The sequence below is a fragment of the Rana temporaria genome, chromosome 11 (genome assembly GCF_905171775.1).
Source record: "Rana temporaria chromosome 11, aRanTem1.1, whole genome shotgun sequence".
Taxonomy (NCBI): Eukaryota; Metazoa; Chordata; class Amphibia; order Anura; family Ranidae; genus Rana; species Rana temporaria.
In genome coordinates this window covers 9,287,071-9,307,999 of record NC_053499.1, presented here as the reverse complement: position 1 = coordinate 9,307,999, position 20,929 = coordinate 9,287,071, and the positions used below count along the sequence as shown (strand labels likewise).

The following is a 20,929-nucleotide window of genomic DNA, read 5'->3' as shown; positions in this document are numbered from 1 at the left end:
GATCTATATGCTCTCTGTCTTACACACTCCTGACCCCTGCAGTCTGTGTCTTACACACTCCTGACCCCTGCAGTCTGTGTCTTACACACTCCTGACCCCTGCAGTCTGTGTCTTACACACTCCTGACCCCTGCAGTCTTTTTTTTTACACACTCCTGACCCCTGCAGTCTGTGTCTTACACACTCCTGACCCCTGCAGTCTGTGTCTTACACACTCCTGACCCCTGCAGTCTGTGTCTTACACACTCCTGACCCCTGCAGTCTGTGTCTTACACACTCCTGACCCTTGCTCTCTGTGTCTTACACACTCCTGACCCTTGCTCTCTGTGTCTTACACACTCCTGACCCTTGCTCTTTGTGTCTTACGCACTCCTGACCCCTGCACTAAGTGTCTTACACACTCCTGACCCTTGCTCTCTGTGTCTTACACACTCCTGACCCCTGCACTAAGTGTCTTACACAATCCTGACCCTTGCTCTCTGTGTCTTACACACTCCTGACCCTTGCTCTCTGTGTCTTACACACTCCTGACCCCTGCAGTCTGTGTCTTACACACTCCTGACCCCTGCAGTCTGTGTCTTACACACTCCTGACCCCTGCAGTCTGTGTCTTACACACTCCTGACCCCTGCAGTCTGTGTCTTACACACTCCTGACCCCTGCAGTCTGTGTCTTACACACTCCTGACCCCTGCAGTCTGTGTCTTACACACTCTTGACCCCTGCAGTCTGTGTCTTACACACTCCTGACCCCTGCAGTATGTGTCTTACACACTCCTGACCCCTGCTCTCTGTGTCTTACGCACTCCTGACCCTTGCTCTCTGTGTCTTACACACTCCTGACCCCTGTACTCCGTGTCTTACACACTCCTGACCCTTGCTCTCTGTGTCTTACACACTCCTGACCCTTGCTCTCTGTGTCTTACACACTCCTGACCCTTGCTCTTTGTGTCTTACGCACTCCTGACCCCTGCACTAAGTGTCTTACACACTCCTGACCCTTGCTCTCTGTGTCTTACACACTCCTGACCCCTGCACTAAGTGTCTTACACAATCCTGACCCTTGCTCTCTGTGTCTTACACACTCCTGACCCTTGCTCTCTGTGTCTTACACACTCCTGACCCCTGCAGTCTGTGTCTTACACACTCCTGCAGTCTGTGTCTTACACACTCCTGACCCCTGCAGTCTGTGTCTTACACACTCCTGACCCCTGTAGTCTGTGTCTTACACACTCCTGACCCCTGCAGTCTGTGTCTTACACACTCCTGACCCCTGCAGTCTGTGTCTTACACACTCCTGACCCCTGCAGTATGTGTCTTACACACTCCTGACCCCTGCTCTCTGTGTCTTACGCACTCCTGACCCTTGCTCTCTGTGTCTTACACACTCCTGACCCTTGCTCTCTGTGTCTTACGCACTCCTGACCCTTGCTCTCTGTGTCTTACACACTCCTGACCACTGCTCTCTGTCTTATGAAAAGCTTTAAATTACAGATATTTTGACTATTTCAGCAAAGCCAAACATCACCCTCTCCATAACTGCACTTCCCATTGAACCTGGAAGGAAGGAATCTGTTATTTGTGAAGTCAGCAAGTTCTACCCGGAAGCGGTGAAGATCCAATGGGGGAAGCACAATAAGAGTTCCGGTACCTGGTCTTTATTGGACAAACCGACTTATCGAACTGAGATACAGGAGAACAGCGATGGGTCCTTCAATGTGAGCAGCCAGCTGGTGGTGGAACCCTCCAGTCCAGAGGAGAATGGAGACGTGTATTATTGTGTAGTGACACATGGGTCCTTCAGCCATGACCAGAATGTCAGTTTTACTCTGATAGTAAAAGGTAAGCTGAACTCAAATATTGTCTAAATCCATTCCTCCGGTGTATTCTTCATATATCTCGGTGAGCTTTGTGTATTTCTTCCAGATCTGTGTGAGACTTTTCCTTCCTGTAATGAAGACCAGTCACTGCTGCTCTCTCTCCTTGTGCAGGGCGACTGGTCTTGTCTCCGCCCCCTGATGTAATTTTCTGCAGGCAGCCTGTAGTGGGTGGAGCCTGACAGGCCCCTCCCACAGCTCTGCTCTCTGTGCATATACAGCACAGTGAGGATGTCACTGCTACTCTTACAAAACAATAATTGGGTTTCAAAGGCATTTGATGCACACAAACTGGATTTGTAGTCTTTTGTGGCTATTGAGGAAAATATTTAACCACTTCAGCTCTGGGCTAATTGGTAGAAAATGACCTAGAACCCCCAAACATTATGGGCCAGATCCACAAACGAATTACGCCGGCATATCTATGGATACGCCGCGTAATTTCAAAGTTTCCCCGCGTCGTATCTTTGTTTTGTATCCACAAAACAAGATACGACTGAATGATCGATCGATCCGACAAGCGTACGTCTTAGTACGCCGTCGGATCTAAGGTGCATATTTACGCTGGCCGCTAGGTGGCGCTTCTGTCGATTTCCGCGTCGAGTATGCAAATTAGCTAGATACGCCAATCCACAAACGTAAGTCCGGCCGGCGCATTTTTTTACGTAGTTTCCGTAAGGCTTTTTCTGGCGTAAAGTTACCCCTGCTATATGAGGCGTATCCTATGTTAAGTATGGACGTCGTTCCCGCGTCGAATTTTGAAAATTTTACGTCGTTTGCGTAAGCCGTTCGCGAATAGGGCTTTGCGTAGAATTACGTTCACGTCGAAAGCATTGGCTTGTTGCAGGTTAATTTGGAGCATGCGCCGTTCAAAAAAAAACGTAATTTACGTCGGGTCAAGACGTATTAACATAAAACACGCCCCATCTCATCCATTTGAATTGCGTGCCCTTACGCCGGCAGATTTACACTACGCCGCCGTAACTTTAGAGGCAAGTGCTTTGTGAATACAGCACTTGCCTCTCAAAGTTGAGGCGGTGTAGCGTTACTACCATACGCTACGCCTGCCGAAAATTACGATGCGCTACGTGGATCTGGCCCAGTGTCATTAGTACAGTGACAGTGCATATTTTTACCACTGATTACTGTATTGGTGTCACTGGTCCCCAAAAAGTGTCCGACTGTCCGCCGCAATATCGCATTCCCGACTATAAGTCGCTGATTGTCGCCATTACTAGTAAAAAAATAAATAAATAAATAAATAAAAAATATCCCATAGTTTGTAGACTCTATAAATTTTGCGCAAACCAATTAATATATGCATATTGGGATTTTTTTTTTTTAACCAAAAATATGTAGCAGAATACATATTGGCCTAATTTATGAAGAAATTATATTTTAAAAAAAAATAATTATTGGGTATATTTTATAGCAGAAAGTAAAAAATATTGGGGCAGATCCACAGAGCAAGTGGATCAAATTTCCCGCGTCGTATCTTTGTTTTGAATCCTCAAACCAAGATACGACGGCATCTGGGTTAGATCCGACAGGCGTACGCCTTCGGATCTTAGATGCAATTCTTCGGCCTCCGCTGGGTGGAGTTCGTGTCGTTTTCCGCGTCGGGTATGCAAATTAGCAATTTACGACGATCCACGAACGTACGTGCGGCCGTCGCATTTTCTAACGTCGTCTGTAGTCGGCTTTTTCCGGCGTACAGTTAAAGCTGGTATTTTGCGGCGTATAGATAGACTTGCCATGTTAAGTATGGCCGTCGTTCCCGCGTCGAAATTTGAAATATTTTTTTTTTTTTTGCGTAAGTCGTCCGTGAATAGGGATGGACGTAACTCATGTCTAAGTTAAAAAATGATGTCCTAGCGACGTCATTTCGCCCAAAGCACGGCGGGAAATTTCTGGACGACGCATGCGCAGTTCATTCGGCGCGGGGACGCGCTTCATTTAAATGAAACCCGCCCCCTACCCGCCGATTTGAATTCCGCCGCCAGAAATACACTACGCCGCCGTAACTTACGGCACAAACTCGCTGAGGATTCGAATATACGCCAGGTAAGGTACGGCGGCGTAGTGTATCTCTGATACGCTGCGCCGATCCAAGCGTATGTGGATCTGGCCCATTGTTTTAATCTTTTTTTGTTTGTAGCGCAAAAAATACAAACCGCAGAGGTGATCAAACAAACACCATCAAAATAAATCTCTATTTGTGGGGGGGATAAAAAGGACAAATTTCATTTGGGTACCGCGTCGCACGCCCGCACAATTGTCACATGTGACATTTAATTTGCGCAGGGGTTTATTATTATGTACTGGAGAAAAAAAGAGCCTAGTAATATTAGATTTTACAGGTATTTGCACTGAATGAATGCACATGAAGTTTTGCAGGACAAACGTCTCTTCAATTGTTTTTTTTTTTATAAATATACCCCCTTAACCACTTGCCGTCGCCGCACCGTCGAAATACGTCCACAAGGTGGCTCTGCTGGGCGAGAGCACGTAATATGACGTCCTCTCCCCCAGCCGCCACTAGGGGCGCGCGCGCGCCGCCGGAGGCGCGCGCGCGCCCCCGCTCGCCCCCGACTCCCGTGCGTGTGCCTGGCGGGTGCGATCGCCGCCGGGCACACGCGATTGCTCGGTACAGAGCGGGGACCGGGAGCTGTGTGTGTAAACACACAGCTCTCGGTCCTGTCAGCAGGGGAAATGCTGATCTTCGGTTCATACAATGTATGAACCGAGGATCAGTGTTTCCCCTAGTGAGGCCACCCCCCTACAGTTAGAACACACCCAGGCATACTTAACCCCTTCCCCGCCCCCTAGTGTTAACACCTTCACTGCCAGTGGCATTTTTATAGTAATCCAATGCATTTTTATAGCACTGATCGCTATAAAAATGCCAATGGTCCCAAAAATGTGTCAAAAGTGTCCGAAGTGTCCGCCATAATGTCGCAGTACCGAAAAAAAAAATCGCTGATCGCCGCCATTACTAGTAAAAAAAATATAATAAAAATGACATAAAACTACCCCCTATTTTGTAAACGCTATAACTTTTGCGCAAACCAATCAATAAACGCTTATTGCGATTTTTTTTACGAAAAATAGGTAGAAGAATACGTATTGGCCTAAACTGAGGAAAAAAAATGTTTTTTTATATATTTTTGGGGGATATTTATTATAGCAAAATGTAAAAAATATTAATTTTTTTCAAAATTGTCGCTCTATTTTTGTTTATAGCGCAAAAACTAAAAACCGCAGAGGTGATCAAATACCACCAAAAGAAAGCTCTATTTGTGGGAAAAAAAGGACGCCAATTTTGTTTGGGAGCCACGTCGCACGACCGCGCAATTGTCTGTTAAAGCGACATAGTCCCGAATCGCAAAAAGTACTCTGGTCTTTGGGCAGCAATATGGTCCGGGGGGTAAGTGGTTAAACCCTTCCGACCTCGGGTGGGTGAGAATAAAATTTCCCATGCAGCCTCAGACACAGGCCTATGATGGCAAATATATTGGAGGCATGTTGCTTGTCCTAGCCTTTCACAGGAGGAACAATGGCTTTTTCTTGTTATTTATTTGTTTCATATTTGTATCTGTTTTATATCTTTACAGAGCTGTCTGGTATATCTTTTTTGGAAGTAAAGATGAACATTATGTTGATTGGATTTGCAGTTTTGGTGGGTTCAGCTATTTGGCTTTTCCTATATGGTAAGCACTATTCCATTTTTCGACTTTTTCGAAGTTTAAGGCTGCATTCACATCTGAGCGACAGCCGCGATCGCGTGTAGCGGCGTATTTTGCCGCGAGTACAAAACTTTCACTTTTTTTTTTTTTTCTCTCAAAGTCTTCCCATTGCTGTCAATGGGGAAAACGCCTATGTCGCCTGAAAAAAAGGGTCTGGGACTTTTTTTCAGGCGACAGGCGTTCGGCGTCTATGAGATGTGAACCATCTCCATAGACAGCAATGGGAATTCTCCCCTCGAGCGACAGAAGCGTCCGGCGTCGGGCGTTTTGTCGCTCAGGTGTGAATGGGGTCTAAACATATTTACTATTAACACAAGTAAAGCTAACAACTTTTCCGGATTAACTGCAACCATCATTTTTCACAGTTTGTCTGTTTACAATGAAACTTCACAGTACTTTGCCTAATACTGTACATTTGTTTTTGTGTAGATTGTCAGCTCCATCTAGTGGCCATATTGTGGTATTTTCCGTTTAAAGATTTTGGCCCAGATTCTCAAAAGGGCTTACGACGACGCAACGCCATCGTAAGTCCTAATCTGGGCCGTCGTATCTATGCGACTGATTCTTAGAATCAGTTACGCATAGATATCCATTAGATCCGACAGGCGTAAGGCTCTTACGCTGTCCGATCTTAAATGCATTTTTTTTTCGCCGCTAGGTGTCGCCTCCGTCGTTTTCCCCGTCCAGTATGCAAATTAGCTAGATACGCCAATTCACGAACGTACGCGCGGTTGACGCAGTGAAGTTACGACGTTTACGTTAGGTTCGCGCGGCGTGAAGTTGCCCCTGCTATATGAAGGGTAACCAATGTAAAGTATGGCCGTCGTTCCCCCGTCAAAATTTTAAAATTTACGTTGTTTGCGTAAGTCGTCCGTGAATGGGGCTGGACGCCATTTCCGTTCACGTCTAAACCAATGACGTCCTTGCGACATCATTTGGAGCAATGCACCATGGGATATTTTCCGGACGGCGCATGTGCAGTACGTTCGGCGCGGGAGCGCGCTTAATTTAAATGCTCTACGCCCCCCTACCCGCCGAATTTGAATTACGCGGGCTTGCGCGGGGGGATTTACGATACGCTGCCGCAACTTTACAGGCAAGTGCTTTGTGAATAAAGCACTTGCCTGTAAAACTTGCGGCGGCGTAACGTAAATGACATACGTTACGCCGCTGCAGAGATACGCCGGATCTACGAGAATCTGGCACATTTATTTTAGATTAAAGTGGATGTAAAGCCGCTCTCATCCTTTCTAAACTCCTGCCATAGTGCTGATCTATAAGGATATAGACGCCTCCTGCATGTATCCTCACCTGTCAGATGTCTCCCCTCTGTCTGTTGTAAGAACTGAAAAACTGCAGATTCTGTGGGCGGGTCTGTTGTCTGGAACTCTGTGGGTGGAGTCGTGATGTCAGGAGACTCCCCGCCCTCCTCTACCCTCCCCTTGACAACATGCATTTTCTCCTGTGTATTCCTACACTGAATTCTGCTATGATCACTAACATTCAATCAAAATCCAGAAAAGTCACCACATGACTTCAGAAAAGGAGTAGGGGTGGGAATTAAAAAAATAATGCCTGTCTCTAGGCTAGTGCATGAGATATGTAAATAACCAGTCACTCACAGCAAGGGGGGCGGAACGGACTAAGTTTTTTTTTCTGTAAGTCCGTTTTGAACAGGGGCTAGGGCAATTCCAAAGACATAGTGCAGAATCAAAAAAATCAAAAAAATCAGAATTGCACACCCCCTGCTCTGCCGCTCCTACTAGCATAGGGAGGTGTATTTTTTTCCATTATCTGTGCCCCTTTCTGATGATCATGTGCTGGTCGGAGCGGAGGGAATATTTCTTCAGTTTTGGGTGCATGCCCATCCAGCTCCGCTCGCATGTTCTTCTGCCTTGGCTCAAGTCCCGGCCAACCACCTGCCTATCTCCTTGTCTTCCCTGGAGGAGTGATCTTCCTCCACTCCCCACCCAGTAGTAGGCGGGCCCGGAGAGTGAGACCTGACAGGCTGTGAGATGGGCGGCGGTGATGGACTGAGAGTCGCTGATTGCCGCCAATACTAGTAAAAAAAATATATATATGTCCCGGATGTCATTTTAAAAATCTGGTCATCTTAACCCAGTGGGCATACATATCTGTCATCACTGGGGTAGATTCAGAGAGCAATTGCGTCTGCGTAACCATAGTTACGCAGCGTAATTGCTTACTTGCGCCGGCGTATCGACTGCTCCTGATTCAGAAAGCTCGATACGCCGACTGCAGCCTAAGATATGACTGGCATAAGGCTCTTATGCCGTCATATCTTAGGCTGCATTCTTACGCAGGCCGCTAGGTGGCGTTCCCGTAGTGGTCAGCGTAGTGTATGCAAATTGCATACTAACGCCGATTCACAACCCTACGCGAGCCCTGCGTACGCAGTTTACGTCGTTTGCGTACGTCGGTTTTTGCGTAAGGCTGCCCCTGCTATTAGCTATCCCGCGTCGCGTTTTTGAAAAATTACGTTGTTTGCGTAAGTGAATCGCGAATGGCGCTGGACGCCATTCACGTTCACTTTGAAGCAAATGACGTCCTTGCGACGTCATTTACCGCAATGCACGTCGGGAAAGTTTCCCGACGGAGCATGCGCACTACTTTCGGCGCGGGAACGCGCCTAATTTAAATGATCCACGCCCCCTATGGGATCATTTAAATTGCGCGCTCTTACGCCGGGCATTTTTCAGGAGCGCCCACACAATTTACGGAGCTACTGCTCCGTGAATCAAGCGTAGCGCAGGAAATTTACGGAGGCGCAGCGGCAAAACGGTACGCTGCTCCTCCGTAAGAAATGGGCAAATGTACCTGAATCTACCCCACTGATGTTATCACTGGGCACCTGTGCTTCATCATTCAATCCCGGCTGATCATGGCTGGTGGGAGGGGCTGGCAGAGTGCTGTACACAGAGCTTTTTTTCTCAGTAAATAGGTGCAGGAACTCAACCACGACCCCGTTTAGATTTCACAAACAGTAGAAGGGTCTTAAAGGGGCATTACATACCAGGATTGCATTACATACAGAGTGCAACCATGGTCAGTATGTAAAAATCTGTGTTTTTAAAAAAAATCCCAAGATTATAGCTGCCCCGCCTCTCCAGTACCCTTTCTGTGTGTGCATGTATACTGTGTGTGTGTGTATACTGTTTGGCCCCATAATCTATTGCCTGGGGGCAGACCCGGACTGGCCATAGGGCATTCCGGGCATATGCCCGATGGGCCACGGGCCGCATGTCACGTCTCCCCCCAGTGTAACATGCAGGGGGTCCAAAACTGTTAGGGGGTGCCTGTGTAACAAACTGTGGGGGCTGTGTAATGTAAAAGGGGTCCAGAGGTGCGGTGGTATTTAATGTAAAGGGGTCTAGAGGTGCAGGGTGCTGTGTAATGTAAAGGGGTGCAGAGGTGCAGGGTGCTGTGTAATGTAAAGGGGCCCAGAGGTGCTGTGTAATGTAAAGGGGTCCAGAGGTGCAGGGTGCTGTAATGTAAAGGGGTCCAGAGGTGCAGGGTGCTGTGTAATGTAAAGGGGTCCAGAGGTGCAGGGTGCTGTAATGTAAAGGGGTCCAGAGGTGCAGGGTGCTGTGGATTGTAAAAGGGCCCAGAGATGCAGTGCTATGTAATGTAAAGGGGTCCAGATGTCCAAGGTGCTGTGTAATGTAAAGGGGCCCAGAGGTGCAGGGGGCTGTGTAATGTAAAGGGGTCCAGAGGTGCAGGGTGCTGTGTAATGTAAAGGGGTCCAGAGGTACAAGGTGCTGGAACCCCATATCCCATCAATAACTGCCACATATGCCCGATTGCCAGCGGGCCGCATGTCACGTCTCCCCCCCCCCCCCCCAGTGTAACATGCAGGGGGTCCAAAACTGTTAGGGGGGTGCCTGTGTAACAATCTGTGGGGGGCTGTGTAATGTAAAGGGGTCTAGAGGTGCAGGGTGTTGTGTAATGTAAAAGGGTCCAGAGGTGCAAGGTGCTGTGTAATGTAAAGGGGTCCAGGGTGCAGGGTGCTGTGTAATGTAAAAGGGTCCAGAGGTGCACGGTGCTGTGTAATGTAAAAGGGTCCAGAGGTGCAAGGTGCTGTGTAATGTAAAAGGGTCCAGAGGTGCAGGGTGCTGTGTAATGTAAAAGGGTCCAGAGGTGCAGGGTGCTGTGTAATGTAAAAGGGTCCAGAGGTGCACGGTGCTGTGTAATGTAAAAGGGTCCAGAGGTGCAAGGTGCTGTGTAATGTAAAAGGGTCCAGAGGTGCAAGGTGCTGTGTAATGTAAAAGGGTCCAGAGGTGCAGGGTGCTGTGTAATGTAAAAGGGTCCAGAGGTGCAAGGTGCTGTGTAATGTAAAAGGGTCCAGAGGTGCAGGGTGCTGTGTAATGTAAAAGGGTCCAGAGGTGCAAGGTGCTGTGTAATGTAAAAGGGTCCAGAGGTGCAGGGTGCTGTGTAATGTAAAAGGGTCCAGAGGTGCAAGGTGCTGGAACCCCACATCCCATCATTAACTGCTGCCGCAAAGCGCCGCCGCGCCCTGCCTGGGGTCCCCATAATCTCCTATTGCCTGGGGGCCCCATAATCTTCTATTGCCCAGGGACCCCATAATCTCCTATTGCCTGGGGGCCCCACGAGTTGTCAGTCCGCCCCTAATCACCATCCACAGCTATTGGTCTTTACATTCTCCTTGCCAATGCCCTGACCCCTGATCTCTCTTCCTGCAGCATCACCAGAGGTTTCGGAGATAGTCGGACTGGATGATTTGGTTCATATGCAGACGTCCTCCCTGACCTTCATGGTTTCCGGTTTCAGGCTAAAAAATATTGAAATACATCTTTACTTGAAGAGAACTGACAGCCGGGTGAAGATCAAGTCCTGGAAATACCCGCTACCTCCACCGACAATACAATATAAAGGAGACCCTAAGGGGGGAGAAAGTCTTAGCCTGGCCTACAACCAAGTTGGCTCTTCCTTGGAAAGTGAAATACAGCCTCTCAAACCAAGGGGATCTTTCCTGTCCTACAGCTGCCTGTGTTCTACCGACATAACTCCTGACAAAGACAGCGACGAAGGGGCAAAACTTGTTGTAGAAGTGATCCATTCGGCTAAAAAAAAAGTAAATAGTGTTATTGTATGCCAGAAGATGCAGATAAGCGAAGGTAAGCTCCAGAAACATGACATGACTTATTCAAAATAAAATGTGTGAATGTCTCAAGCATTTGTAAATAATCTCCATAATTTGCCGAATAGATTTATTCCCTATGATCTTCAGCTCCATCTAGTGGCCAAAATGTGGTATTTTACCAATTGGAGTCAGGGTTGGTGCAAGGATTTTTGACACCCTAGGCGAAACCTAATTTTTCTGCCCACCCCTAGCCCCACCCCTGACTCCACCCCCTTTGCTCTGCCCATATATACCCCACCTTTTTAACCACTTAAGGACCGCCTCCTGCACATATACGTCGGCAGAATGGCACGGCTGGGTACATCAACGTATATATACGTCCTGTACTTGTACCCAGCCGTGGGTCGCGGCGCGCTCCCGCGACCCGGTCCCAAGGACCGGGACCGCGGGTCCCGCGGACCCGATCGTCGCTCGAGTGCGGCGATCGGTCCCCGGAGCTGAAGAACGGGGAGAGCCGTGTGTAAACACGGCTTTCCCGTGCTTCACTGTGGCGGCGTATCGATCGTGTCATCCCCTTTATAGGGGAGACACGATCGATGACGTCACACCTACAGCCACACCCCCTACAGTTGTAAACACACACTAGGTGAACCCTAACTCCTACAGCGCCCCCTGTGGTTAACTCCCAAACTGCAACTGTCATTTTCACAATAAAGAATGCAATTTAAATGCATTTTTTGCTGTGAAAATGACAGTGGTCCCAAAAATGTGTTAAAATTGTCCGAAGTGTCCGCCATAATGTCGCAGTCACGAAAAAAATCGCTGATCGCCGTCATTAGTAGTAAAAAAAAAAAAAAAATGCAATAAAACTATCCCCTATTTTGTAAACGCTATAAATTTTGCGCAAACCAACCGATAAACGATTATTGCGATTTTTTTTACCAAAAATAGGTAGAAGAATACGCATCGGCCTAAACTGAGGAAAAAAAAATGTATATATGTTTTTGGGGGATATTTATTATAGCAAAAAGTAAAAAATATTGCATTTTTTTCAAAATTGTCGCTCTATTTTTGTTTATAGCGCAAAAACTAAAAACCGCAGAGGTGATCAAATACCACCAAAAGAAAGCTCTATTTGTACGGAAAAAAGGACGCCAATTTTATTTGGGAGCCACGTCGCACGACCGCGCAATTGTCTGTTAAAGCGACGCAGTCCCGAACTGTAAAAACACCTTGGGTCTTTAGGCCTCATATTGGTCCGGGTCTTAAGTGGTTAATGGAGCATCCATTAAGTGCAGCCCACCAACGTCCATCAAATGCAGCCTCACCAGCGCCCATCAAATGCAGCCTCATCAGCGCCCATTAATGCAGCCTCACCAGCGCCCATCAATGCAGCCTCACCAGCGCTCATCAAATGCAGCCTCACAAACACCCATCAAATGCAGCCTCACAAACACCCATCAAATGCAGCCTCACAAACACCCATCAAATGCAGCCTCACAAACACCCATCAAATGCAGCCTCACAAACACCCATCAAATGCAGCCTCACCAGCGCCCATCAATTAATGTTTTTCTTGCTTCAATTCATTCAGGAGTCGGGACACAGACACAGTGCTCTGCCGCCGCTGTGTCTCTGACACTATGGGCCAGATTCTCGTAGTTTGGCGTAACTTTGTGCGGGCGTAACGTATCTGATTTACATTACGCCTCCGCAACTTAGACGGGCAAGTGCTGTATTCTCAAAGCACTTGCTCCGTAAGTTGCGGCGGCGTAGCGTAAATAGGCCGGCGCAAGCCCACCTAATTAAAATTTGGACCAGGGGGGCGTGTTTTATGTAAATGTTCTGTGACCCGACGTGATTGAAGTTTTACACGAACGGCGCATGCGCCGTCCGTGGAAATCTCCCAGTGTGCATTGCTCCTAATACGCCGCAAGGACGTATTGGTTTTGACGTGAACGTAAATGACGTCCAGCCCCATTCACGGACGAGTTACGCAAACGGCGTAAAATTTTCAAAATTTGGCGCGGGAATGACGGCCATACTTAACATTGGTACGCCGCACTTACGCCACCATATAGCAGAGGTAACTTTACGCCGGGAAAAGCCTAACGTAAACAGCGTATCTGTACTGCGTCGGCCGGGCGTACGTTCGTGAATTTGCGTATGTGACGGTATTACAATGATATCCCCGTCAACGTTCCCTTCTTCCCATAACGAAAATCACCCCAATATTCCACGAGGAGGAATATTCCTGGAGTCGCCCCAAAAGGCCATACATGAGACAAGCTTACTGCTGGAACAACACCCTTTAATGACACAACTCTCAGCTTATATGTGGTTACAACCTGTTAGGAACAATGAAATCTCCGCCCCCCCTCACACAGTGGGGGTTCCCATACAGAATATAGGAGACACGTCGGAGCCGACTATGCAGACACATTTCTTTATATAATGACATCAGTGGAGGTAATTACTACACTGAAGCAATCAGAATAATTAACATACCACTTATCTAATCATTGTACACAGTAAGGCCGGTCTCCTTCACACACACAATAAATCAATTACCATTTGAGCTAGGGAGCTGGCTGAAGAAGGGTCATTAACATCTCAATCAGCCTGTAACACATGAACTCTTTTTACCTCTGAGGCCTCGTACACACGACAGAGGAACTCGACGTGCCAAACACATCGAGTTCCTCGTCGAGTTCAGGGATGAAGCCGCCGAGGAGCTCGGCGGGCCGCCTTCTCCCATAGAACAACGAGAAAATAGAGAACATGTTCTCTATTTTCTCGACGAGTTCCTCGGCGGCTCCATCGGGCCAAAAGTGTACAGACGACAGAGTTTCTCGGCAGAATCCGGCTCTGACCGAGTTTCTCGCTGAATTCTGCCGAGAAACTCTGTCGTGTGTACGAGGCCTGACACACACAATATAACTAAAACAAGCAGGGAGAATTACACTGAAGCATATGCTTCACAATGGCCCCCCTTTTTCTCCATGCTCCGGCAAACCCGGTTGGACCTTCCCTGGTCCAGTAGGGTTGACGGGTTCAGAGCTTTTAGTCCGATGTTAACTCCGTTTGGCATGACTGACCTCCCTTGGCAACTGTTTCAGACCGGGTCGTCAGATCACACGCCATTCAGTCCCCAAGTCTTTGTGCGATCTGCAGAGTCACCAGAAGTCAGTGTGAAGACGGCGAATGGGTCTGTGCGCCGCCATCTAGGTCTCCCGCTATGGGAGGGGGCAGGTTATGGCTCTGAAGTGACAATCACAGGAGATTCATAAAAAGAAAAAGTTATATTTGTTGGAATGCTGTAGCACTGGTGCTCAGAGTCCGGGGGGGGATCAGTGCCCCATAGGGTCAGCCACCCTCTGCTCCCTCCGCAGCCGTCGGTTCTCCTCTTTGAGCTTCTCCAGCTCCATCTCCAGTTCATGGAGCCTGGGGGGGTCAGCCCGCTGTGACCTCAGGTGGTTGTTCTCCTCCTCCATGCGGCTTATGCACTCCTCCAGCTCTATGTACTCACGGATCAGATCCTGCTTGCTCATGTCCTGCAGGCTCTCCATGTGGTCCTTCATCATCGGGAACTGGGTGGTGGTGTAAGGAGCCACCGGTGGGCCCTTGGCGAACATCTCGGCCCGCATCTGGGACGCCCGCTGCGACTCCCTCTCCTCCAGTCGCTTCTTCTCCTCCCAGGTCAGCTTGTTATACGGCTTCCAGGACCTCTTCTTCTTGGGGGGTAGCTGGCGGTGCCTCTTTCTGCCCAGCTCCCTCCAAGGCCCCTCCGTCTCATGGCTGTCGCCCATGACCAGCTGACAATGGTGTTCCCTGTTGTCCGTAATACCAGATTGTACCGTGAGGACTTCGTAAAGGGTGTCCAATGGTTCTTCCTGACCCAGCTCCTGGAGATCCCAAGCAGAGTCTACACAATGGGCTGCTGCTGGTGGGCGGTACCCAGGTTGAGACCAATTTGACCTGGTGTTGTCGTTCATGGGGCAATTCTGCTTGAAGTGACCCAGCTGTTTGCACCGGAAGCAGCGTTGTTCGTTGTCCTCCTGGCGTGGATAGCGAGGGCTAGATGTCATCGGTCTGTTAGGAGGTTGGTATCTAGCGGCTGGTGGGTGTGAGGGCACCGTTGGTCGTGGAGGTTGTACCTGTGGTGTGACCTGGTTTGTCTTGCGAGTTTCTGCATATTCATCCGCCAACTTCGCGGCCTCTGGTAGAGTCATGGGCCTGCGATCTCTCACCCAATCTTTGACATCCGTCTGGATGTGATTGTAAAATTGCTCCAGGAGCATTAGTTGCAAAATGTCCTCTGCGGTGGTGGCCTGGCTGCTGTTAACCCAGTTAGAGGCCGACAGGGATAACTGGCATGCCCATTCCGCGTAAGAGTCTTCCGTGGTTTTGCGTGAGTCCCTGAACTTCTGTCGGTGGGACTCTGGGGTTACTGCATAACGGGCCAGGAGCACTTCTTTAACCCGGGAGTAGCTATGGATATCCTGATCTGGCACGGTCCGGAAAGCATCAGAAGCTTTGCCTGACAGTTTGCCTGACAATATTGCAACCCACTCTCTTCTAGCTCTTCGGTGCAGGTTACATTGTCGCTCAAAATCTGCCAGGTAGTTATCAATCTCACAGTCCTTTTCGTCAAAAGCTTTAAAAGCGCTAAACGGAATCTTCCTTGCGTCTGCTGTGCTGTACTCACTGTTTGGAGAATGTGCGGCTGCTTGTCGGACTGCTGCCAGTTTTAACTGTAGTTCTGCGTCTCTTATTTCTTTAGCCTCCTGTAGCTCCATCACTCTCAGCACTACATCCACCGTTGGGTTCGGACCGAACCATGCTAGCTTCTCTCTCATTAGCTTGTTGGCTGGCGATTCCTCTTCCTGAATCACTGGTGTCTCCATCTCTTGTACTGCTGGCGTTGCTGCAATCCCGTCCTCCTGGTCTATCTCCATTAATTCTGCTATGATGACCCGCTTGGTTTTGTTGCTAGCAATCCTTCCACGAACTTCCAGTAGTTCTTCCAGTGTCTGCTTGGAATCCGGGTGTAAAGGAGAGTAGAAGGGAAAATCCCGCTGCTGCCAACCAATTGTGACGGTATTACAATGATATCCCCGTCAACGTTCTCTTCTTCCCATAACGAAAATCACCCCAATATTCCACGAGGAGGAATATTCCTGGCGTCGCCCCAAAAAGCCATACATGAGACAAGCTTACTGCTGGAACAACACCCTTTAATGACACAACTCTCAGCTTATATGTGGTTACAACCTGTTTTGAACAATGAAATCTCCGCCCCCCCTCACACAGTGGGGGTTCCCATACAGATTATAGGAGACACGTCGGAGCCGACTATGCAGACACATTTCTTTAGATAATGACATCAGTGTAGGTAATTACTACACTGAAGCAATCAGAATAATTAACATACCACTTATCTAATCATTGTAAACAGTAAGGCCGGTCTCCTTCACACACACAATAAATCAATTACCATTTGAACTAGGGAGCTGGCTGAAGAAGGGTCATTAACATCTCAATCAGCCTGTAACACATGAACCCTTTTTACCTCTAACACACACAATATAACTAAAACAAGCAGGGAGAATTACACTGAAGCATATGCTTCACAGCGTATCTAGCTGATTTACATATTTCTAAATCAGCGTACACGCCCCTAGCGGCCAGCGTAAATATGCAGTTACGATCCGACGGCGTAAGAGCCTTACGCCTGTCGGATCTAATAGAAATCTATGCGTAACTGATTCTAAGAATCAGGCGCATAGATACGACGGCTCAGACTCAGAGATATGACGGCGTATCTCTTTTGAGAATCTGGGCCAATGTGCGAATGGAGCGGCAGCTGCCTGCTGATGCGGAGACTTAGTTGCTTGCTGCAGAGAGAAGAGAGTAGGAAAGGCAGTGGCCGGGCGCCCCCTAGACAGCGTTGCGCCCTAGGCGGCTGCTAGTTTGCCTAGTGGTAGCCCCGGCCCTGATTGGAGTATGTCAGGAAACTACCACATTATGGTCACTAGATGGAGCTGACAATCATAGAAAATGAACATATTAGACAAATGACCAGAATTATTCCTGATGGCTGTGGAAATGTTTGAGGCATTCAGACAGTAATGTATTTGTTTTGTTAACCACTTAATGACTGCCCTGTGACAGATTTACTGCTACAGCTAGGCGCTCTGCGCAGAATCACATATACTGTATAGACGTGATTCTGCACTTCCACCTAGGGGCTGCACACGCATGCCATTGACACTCTGCTAATGCCGCGATTGGTCACAACAGAAGCTGATCAGCAGGTGCGAACCAATGGATGTCCACCGGCACCTGCCGATCATCAGGAAGACGCACAGGGCGGAGCTCTGCATATGTAACAAGGCAGAGCTTGGGCCTGACAGCGAGGGATTTGATGGATTTTCTTCCCCTGCAAAGCCGGTGTCCCACAATGGGGTCACAGAGCTGAAGAACGGGGAGAGGTAAGTGTAAACAAACCTCTCCTTGTGATTCCTAGTGAGCCTGTCACTGATAGTCTGTTCCCTGTCATAGGGAACGACGATCAGTGACGTCACACGCCAAGCCACGCCCCAACACAGTAAGAAACACACATTAGGACACACTTAACCCCTTCCCTGCCAGTGTCATTTTCACAGTAATCAGTGCATTTTTATAGCACTGATCGCTGTAAAAATGATAATGGTCCCAAAATAGTGACAAAAGTGTCCGATGTGTCCGCCATAATGTCCCAGTCACGATAAAAATCGCAGATCGCCGCCATTACTAGTAAAAAAAAAAAATATTAATAAAAATGCCATAAAACTACCCCCTATTTTGTAGACGCTATAACTTTTGCACAAACCAATCGATAACCACTTATTGCGATTTTTTTATTTATTTTTTTACCAAAAATGGGCTAGATTCAGGTAGGGGCGCGCATAGTTACGGCGGCGCAGCGTATAGTATTTACGCTACGCCGCCGTAAGTCAGAGAGGCAAGTGCTGTATTCACAAAGCTCTTGCCTCCTAAGTTACGGCGGCGTAGCGTAAATGGGGCCGGCATAAGTGCGCCTAATTCAAATGAGGATGAGGGGGCGTGTTTTATGCTAATTATTGGTGACCCGACGTGATTGACGGTTTTCCCGAATGGCGCATGCGCCGTCCGTGGAATTTCCCAGTGTGCATTGCTCCAAAGTACGCCGCAAGGACGTCATTGGTTTCGACGTGAACGTAAATTACGTCCAGCCCCATTCACAGACAAGTTACGCAAACGACGTAAAATTTTCAAATTTCGACGTGGGAACGACGGCCATACTTAACATTGCATGCGCCTCCTAATAGCAGGAGTAACCTTACGCCGAAAAAGCCTAACGCAAACGACGTAAAAAAATACCGTCGGGCGCACGTACGTTTGTGAATCGGCGTATCTAGGTCATTTGCATATTCTACGCCGAAAACGACAGAAGCGCCACCTAGCGGCCAGCGTAAATATGCACCCTAAGATACGACGGCGTAAGAGACTTACGCCGCTTGTATCTTAGCCTAATTTAAGCGTATCTGGTTTCCAGAATACGCTTAAATTTACGACGGCGTAAATTCTGAGTTACGACAGCGTATCGACTGATACGCCGGAGTAACTCTTACTGAATCTAGCCCAATATGTAGAAGAATACGTATCGGCCTAAACTGAGGGGAAAAAAAATTGTTTTTTTTTTTATAGATTTTTTGGGGGATATTTATTACAGCAAAAAGTAAAAAATATTGCTTTTTTTTTCAAAATTGTCGCTCTATTTTTGTTTATAGCGCAAAAAATAAAAACCGCAGAGGTGATCAAATACTACCAAAAGAAAGCTCTATTTGTGGGGGAAAAAACAACGTAAATTTTGTTTGGGAGCCACGTTGCAACGACCGCACAATTGTCATTTAACCACTTAAGCCCCAGACCTTTAGGCAGCTAAATGCCCAGGCCAGGTTTTGCGATTCGGCACTGCGTCGCTTTAACAGACAATTGCGCGGTCGTGCGACGTGGCTCCCAAACAAAATTGGCGTCCTTTTTTCCCCACAAATAGAGCTTTCTTTTGGTGGTATTTGATCACCTCTGCGGTTTTTATTTTTTGCGCTATAAACAAAAATAGAGCGACAATTTTGAAAAAAATTCAATATTTTTTACTTTTTGCTATAATAAATATCCCCCAAAAACATATATAAAAAAAAAAATTTCCTCAGTTTAGGCCGATACGTATTCTTCTACCTATTTTTGGTAAAAAAATTGGCAATAGGCGTTTATCGATTGGTTTGCGCAAAATTTATAGCGTTTACAAAATAGGGGATAGTTTAATTGCATTTTTATAAAAAAAAAATTTTTACTACTAATGGCGGCGATCAGCGATTTTTTTCGTGACTGCGACATTATGGCGGACACTTCGGACAATTTTGACACATTTTTGGGACCATTGTCATTTTCACAGCAAAAAATGCATTTAAATTGCATTGTTTATTGTGAAAATGACAGTTGCCGTTTGGGAGTTAACCACAGGGGGCTCTGTAGGAGTTAGGGTTCACCTAGTGTGTGTTTACAACTGTAGGGGGGTGTGGCTGTAGGTCTGACGTCATCGATCGAGTCTCCCTATATAAAGGATCACTCGATCGATGCAGCGCCATAGTGAAGCACGGGGAAGCTGTGTTTACATACGGCTCTCCCCGTTCTTCAGCTCTGGGGAGCGATCGCGACGGAGCGGCTATAAACGAATAGCCGCGCCGTCGTCCCGGATCGCTCCCCGCGGGAATCCGACCGCCGCATGTAGCGGGGGGGGGGGGTCCCGATCGGACCCCCCACCCGCTAGAAGGCAAGGACGTACATGTACGCCCATTTGCCTGTACGTGCCATTCTGCCGACGTACATATACATGCGGCGGTCGGGAAGTGGTTAAAGCTACGCAGTGCCGATCACAAAAAAAATGGCCTGGTCATTCAGCAGCCTATTTTTCTGGGGCTTAAGTGGTTAAAGCACCGAAACAAACTTTAGTAGAACTCACCCCAGATATTCACTGTCTGTTTTGTTTTTTTATATTGTAGCTGAACAAGTTGGGGAACCAATTCCACTGAAGCATCAAGAGCACCAAGTTGGCCAGTAGATGGAGCTCCAAATGAACTTCTACCGTCCACCTCCTTCAATTGTGTGAGCAGAATAAAGTCCTACAAACCCCCGACCAATGACCATAAATGAAGAAGTGTTGAAGATGATCTGTAAAACACTACACCAGTTCTGTAGTAAAAGCCCGGAATGGGGGACACCAGGAAAACATTCCAATTCAAAGTTACCACCAAAAGTCCTAAAATAGGAGAGTGGAAACGGAAAAGATCAGCAAGACCAGCAATTCAGGCCCTTCCAACCCTTTCTGGGTGAAATGGATTCCTCTATGGCCCAGAGGAGAAATGTAACAGTTCCCAGATTCTTACTGGCTGCCCTAAAACACCCAGTTTTGGGGCAAATCATTCAGATTTAGTATCAGTCCAGGTTGGCATGATCTGGTCTACTCAGTCTTAATTCTATGTATTTTTTTTTTTAATTATCAAATCCCAATTCATAACAGATCTCTCAGCAACTTTTACAAGTCTACATAAATACATTTCTGACACATGAAACGGCATTCGCCAACCGTATCATTTCTCAAAAATACCGTGTTTCCCCGAAAGTAAGTCCCTTTTTGGGCATAGGGTGACTGAGAAATGATATCTCGGATTACATGAGATGGGACATTAATGATAATTCATGTATTGCAGGATATCTTGAGATATTACAAGTTGGTTATTCTGACCCCAACAGGTCAATAGGACAGTGTTTTCATTCAATGTGGGGGACACATGCTTTTGAGATGTTAATTGATGTTACATCACCTCCAGCTACCTTACCTGGCTGTAGTGATGGGGCTTGCGGTGATTACATTCTATTGTCCATTGTGTGGTGCTAATACTGTTTTGTGTCCATTGTGCTTATTAGGTCTGCTCCTGAAAGGCATTTCATTGTGCGATGCTAATGACACTGGCCCAGATTCAAGTAGCAATTGCGCCTGTGTAACCATAGGTTACACAGCGCAAATGCTTACTTGCCCCGGCGTTACGAATGCTCCTGATTCAGGAACAACGTAACGCCGACTGCAGCCTAAAATCTGCGTG

At 47.6% G+C, this 20,929-nt stretch overlaps 1 protein-coding gene across 1 annotated transcript in view; it reads left to right on the top strand.

Moving 5' to 3' along the window:
* Positions 1-20,398, top strand: part of LOC120917006 (CD276 antigen-like) — a 29,548-nt gene extending 9,150 nt beyond the window's left edge. The window contains exons 3-6 of the mRNA XM_040327983.1: positions 1,510-1,839; positions 5,489-5,584; positions 10,342-10,776; positions 19,829-20,398. Of these exons, the coding sequence (XP_040183917.1) occupies positions 1,510-1,839; positions 5,489-5,584; positions 10,342-10,776; positions 19,829-19,887 (920 nt within the window). The 3' untranslated portion in view covers positions 19,888-20,398. The remainder of the gene's footprint in view (positions 1-1,509; positions 1,840-5,488; positions 5,585-10,341; positions 10,777-19,828) is intronic.
* The last annotated feature ends 531 nt before the right edge of the window (positions 20,399-20,929 follow it).